The 5,365-nt window shown below is 44.0% G+C and overlaps 1 protein-coding gene across 1 annotated transcript; it reads right to left on the bottom strand.

The window, feature by feature from the left end:
- Positions 1–4,876, bottom strand: 2310009B15Rik (RIKEN cDNA 2310009B15 gene). The gene is made up of 3 exons (NM_001081226.1): positions 4,603–4,876; positions 1,593–1,694; positions 1–195 (listed from the first exon to the last, which is right to left on the bottom strand). Exons 1-3 carry the CDS (start codon positions 4,837–4,839, stop codon positions 124–126), a joined length of 411 nt encoding a protein of 136 aa, NP_001074695.1. The 5' UTR covers positions 4,840–4,876; the 3' UTR covers positions 1–123.
- Between the last annotated feature and the right edge of the window lie 489 nt (positions 4,877–5,365).

Genomic DNA, 5,365 nt, shown 5'->3' on the forward strand with positions numbered 1-5,365 from the left:
CTTCTTTTGGATATATGTATTTAATATTAACTCTGTTCAAATATTCGTAACAGGTCATTCTAGATTAGGGCTTTATTTTCAAAAACACACACTTAATTTGACAGACTAGAGATGAAGTTGTTGTCAAACATAAAAATAGGAGTTGAATTGCTTCTTCTTAGATGGATCTTTCACATTGACTTGGCCATATGGACACTGAAAAAGATGGATAACAAATTATTATGTAATTATTTAACAGTCATTGTAGGAAAGTACATTTCTCATGGTGGGGAAAAAAGTGTGGTTAGCAATGTTTTAAATCACTGGATCTATAAGTCTTGGGGACTAAAGAGTACAATGGAACTTTGGTTAAGCAGCCCTAATTAGGATCCAGGAACCACTTCCTAAGTGTATCTTTGCAGGCTCTAGAATTTTATTACCAAACCCCAATTCTTACAAAATCCACGGGTGTGAGATTGACATGATGCTCTTATGACTTTGATTAGAAACCGTTCCTGGCATAGCCAGGAGACTGCACAAAAGTGAAGGCTGACTTTCAGAACACTGTCCACAGTTCTTAAGAGCATTTACTGTCTGGTCTTTAATTAGAAAGTGGACTAGTACAAGGAATAACATCTTCTTTTAGGAAAACATAGAAAATGTTCTGCAAACAGATGCTATCTGGTTATAATCTTAACATAACAACAATGTACCTCAGGGATACTTCTTCCAGTAGGAAGCAAACAAACTCTGATTTCTTCTTTGCACAGAAAAGAGGAAGGAATGGTTCATTAGCTTTGATTACTAAGCATAGGCATGAGACTCTTGAAATAAGCATATTCAGACCTATAGCACTAACTTCGGAGTAATCTAGCCCATGATTACTTTAAACACAGTTTAAACACAGACCAGAAGAAAGCGGAGACTGAAGTGTGAAGGGGAGAAGGGAAGGACAGGAGATAGAGACAGGCAGAGAGAGAGATAGGGACAGGCATGGAGAGAGAGACAGAGACAGAGAGACATAGATAGGGACAGGCATGGAGAGAGAGACAGAGACAGAGAAAAACTATGAACTATAGCAAGGTGAGGGCCAGCACTCAGATCTGTATGCTAAGGGAAAGAATGTGAAGCAGGGAGTGGGAGGGAATGGAAGGGAAGGAAGAAGTCTTATCATTTCAAGATCCGCCTTCAATACTGGGAACATTTCTGCTTCTTAAGGTAGCAGTATTTTTAGGAGCTGGTCTGCAACAGTTTTCTTTTTTCTTTTTCTTTTCTTTTCTTTTTTTTTTTTCATTTGGTTTCTTTTCCTGCCCTCTGTGCCTGCCTTTCAGGCTTCGTGAAAGCTTTCCTCGATATATAAAGAGCTCCCCTGAATTTCAAGTCTTAGCATTTGGAGGAGCCGATGCTTGCAGTGAAATGTTACAAAATTCCATTAACTTTAAAGGTCCTGTGTTGGTACTAACAGCTTCATTGTCCTTTGCTAAAACAGCTTGTGAAAAGCACACTCTAGGTCTATTTAGCTTTTTTATTTGACTTGTTGTTCAAATAATAGGTATTTATGAAGTTACAGAAGCTCAGCAAACTGCCAGGGTAATTCGAGAATTGTTACTCACGTGTCTGCAGGCAGAGCCACAGCAGGCGCCTCTCTGCAAGTGGGCCAGCCTTGTGAGAACCACATAGCCGGTAGCTGGGTCCATATAGCTTAGCTGGCCAGCCTGAAGAGTAATAAAACAATACATCAATCTTTGTTAATGTTCATCATATCTCCCTAGTAATATTTTTAGTCCAAAATGATTGTAAATTTTTTTTAAAAGGACAGTATTAAATTTCTTTTCCAGTAATTGTAGTGGCATTTGCAATTAAAGAGCACGTGCATTTCTACGTTATATATAAGCTAACTGTATGTGATTAAAGGGAAAAGCATACAGTTTTGAGTAAAATGAGAAGTGGGTGGAAAAACAAGAACTCCTCTGTATGCGACAACTATGTGGCTGCTGCTCTGATATTTTTCATTCTGCTTCTAGGTAACGAGCTTAATAACAGGTGATTTAGATGACTTTAAGAGCTTAAGAGGCTGGAAATGAACTGCACTCAGAAGCGGCAGTTACAATTTCAGTGCTTACAATATGTGGATAATGATTTAAACTCACAGAAAAGGTGCTAATCAAAGCCAAACAGGCCTCACAGAGAAGCATTGCCTTTGCTGTTATTGAATATTTTCTAGACCTTCCCGATGTGTTACTGCCCTGCAAGGTCCACGGTTTTCTTGTCCTCTCCCTCGCCAGTTTTGGTAGATCTAGTCTTGACTGAGAAGGTATTGTTTTGCCACATTAACACTCACTGGCTTAATAAGCTTGATCAACAGCAACTTCCAGGATACCACTTCAAACTTCAGGGATGCATTTCCCACTTATATGCAATTATGATTTAAAAAAATAAATCCCCCAAAGCACAGTGTGTGCAGGGAAAGGCAAATTGTAACTCCTCCCTCGGACGTATATCACATTAATGATGTTTCTTAGCCTCCAGATTTTATAGGGGAACTTCCCAGTGGGTTTTTATATAGCACTTTGACCATTAGAAACTCAGTGTATCACTCCTGCCTATAGACTTTCATTAAAATATGCATGAAGGCAGCAGGTCTTCTGACATGCATATCCCCCTCTCTCTCCCTTGCTCTTTCTCTCGCTGATGCTCTAACTATATGACCTTGCCTGGCCCACAGATTTGTAGATCAGGCTGGCCTCAAGCTCACAACCAACCTGTCTGCTTTAGTGTTGGGATGCAAGGCATGTACCAGTTTTGCGGCCTCTGGCAAACAGTTTCCATTTGGTCATCAAGAACTTCAGCTATCCAGCGTTATACTTAATGATGTCACTCATTATGGTTGACATTCAGGTCAACTTATATTTTAGTTCAAGTCTGGGTTCACTCTCAGGCATTGCTGCACAAATAGATCAGGGCAGTTAAGAAACTAGCAAGTCCCAATGCTGCTCTCAAATCCCAAGGCCATGTGGCACCAGATGCACCCAACACTACTTTAGAATGACCCACTGTCAGAACCTCATTTCCTTTTTTCTCTTTCTCCTCCCACAAAGCTCATGCTTGACGACCTGGAAGGCAAATAAACGAAACACTGCAAAGCCTTTATAGTCTTCGCTTAGCTTCTGGATGTTTTCTGGAGACAATTATCTGGCGATCCGGAAGCTTAGCAGGTTGCTCTACATGTGGATGGCGTACCTCTAAGTTTGCTGACTGCCTACACACAATTTCTTCTCACTAAATGAGCCTTGGATAAAGATGGCAACGAAGATGAGGCAAGTTTGCTGACGCTTTGACTGGAGAGCAAGATGTCTATGGAAAGCAAGATAGCCAGTGCAGGAATGGGAGCACGATAAGGCGCTATCTCCCTTGAGGCATGGAAAAATACTGTCATTTGGGAGCTATATATACCAAGCATGTTTTTGGGTTTGCTTCTGGTCTCCTGGACAGTCACATGACCTGTGAAACCCCACTGATGAAAAGGTTGTGGGTTCCCCGGTGCAAATACTTGCCTTCCTTTTGCTATGTTGATCGAACCAATCTATACAGGCCACTGTTGTTTGCCTTGAAAAATGATAAGACTTCTGGGTTTTACAAACCATATTTGTATGGTGACTTGTGGAAACAAACTGCATGTGTTTGTTATACTTAAAATAAGAGCACAAGCAAGAACGGTCAAAGGCTGTCAATAATTTTTCGATAAATCTTTATTCACTTGCAACACATGAAGGGGTTAGACAGTGGATTTTTGGGACATACTACTCCCAAGGCTGAGTGTCAACTTTAGGAAACGTTCAAGGTTTGCCTCTGCCTGTGTCTCAAGCCAAACCAAATAAGTGGTCTTATCAAGTACTAGCCAAACACAGAGCTTAATACACAGATTTATTACAAGTCACTCTTACATCATTATAAAACTTAAAATATAAATAATGCTATCTTCAAACTATTGTATTCTAAAGTGTCAGGAAACTGAAGGGAGATAAGGTTAGATATTGGTGGTGACAAGCAATTGTCAAATCCATAAACCAGAAGAAAAGGTGATTTAAGAATGCCTAAGGAAAAATGCAAACTTGCCTGATTATAATTTCTTTCGCTCACTTGGACTGGAGGCAAAGGATGAGAGGACACGGGGCAAAAATGTAAAGCGTCTGTCTTATGTTTGCATTACTAAAGTCACTGGATGGCAGGCTGCTCGAGTTATCACGCACAGGCAACATGTCTGTACTACATACGTTCCCTGTAAGAGCTCAGTCCTACCCTCAGTTCCTCAGCACCCATTTCCCCCACACAACACACTCACACGCTGGAGGGCGCGCACACACACAAACCGAGACAAGCCTTTAGCTGGGACGCAGATCAAAAACCGAGCCTCGCGAGCCTCCCATCTCAGGGCAGACACCTCTCTGTCCGGAACGCAAAAGTGCGACCGGGTTTCTCGCAGGACCCTCTGAGCGGACGCCCCAGGCCGACCCGCCCCAGGCCGGAGGTCCAACACCTCCCGGCCGGGCCGCCTCGGGGTCGGGTGGCCGGGCGCGCGCAGGCGCAGAGGCCGCGCGCGGGGCAGGCTGGAGCGGGCCTCACCGCGCAGGCGGCCCGGTGCAGCTCGACGATGTGCCTCTCCGCTGCAGTTAACTCTCGGCTCGCTGGATGCCTTGGTTCTCCTTCGGGCGTTCCCCACGAGTCGGCCGCGGAGCCGCCGCGGGCTCCTTCGGAAGTCGAACCGAGGGTTGAGTTGAGCTGCTGTCGGAAACCTTCGGCCCGAGGCGGTGGCCTCCCAAGCGATACCCTCGCCAGCGTCCAGATCCCCTGGGCGGCCATGGCGCCGGCGCGGTGGGAGGCGGGGCCGGAGGTGGGGCGTGGGCAGGGGAGGCGGGGTCGGTCTAGGGGCGGGGCGAAGAGGGGAGGCGGAGCACTGTTCAGTGTAGACTGGGCTGCCTCTCAGTCTTCAGCTCCCTCCATCTGGGTCCTCTGCAAAGAAAATTATGCATATGAAGACTGGAAGAAGGTGCCTTCTTTACTCTTAAAGTCGCTACTATTTTTTTCTCAGATAAAGGACGAGCATTTTCATTTCCTATCAAGCTAGATCGTATTCTGCATAATCATACTTGTTTAAAAAAATAATAAGAAGGAAAGCACCTTCAGCCCATATAGAAAAGGCTGCGTATTTGCTGGTCATGTGTGACAGGAATGAAGCTGGAATCACAAGCTTGGTGATATGGTTCATTGGCTCACTCTAGAATGAAAATCAAGGAAAAGTCTCACACAAAGAGTGTAGTGAAGTTTTCACAAAACCAAACCTAAAATCCTGTCTGAGAAAGTGACACCCATACTCCTACAAAATTTA

The sequence above is a fragment of the Mus musculus genome, chromosome 1 (assembly GCF_000001635.26).
Source record: "Mus musculus strain C57BL/6J chromosome 1, GRCm38.p6 C57BL/6J".
NCBI classification, from domain to species: domain Eukaryota; kingdom Metazoa; phylum Chordata; class Mammalia; order Rodentia; family Muridae; genus Mus; species Mus musculus.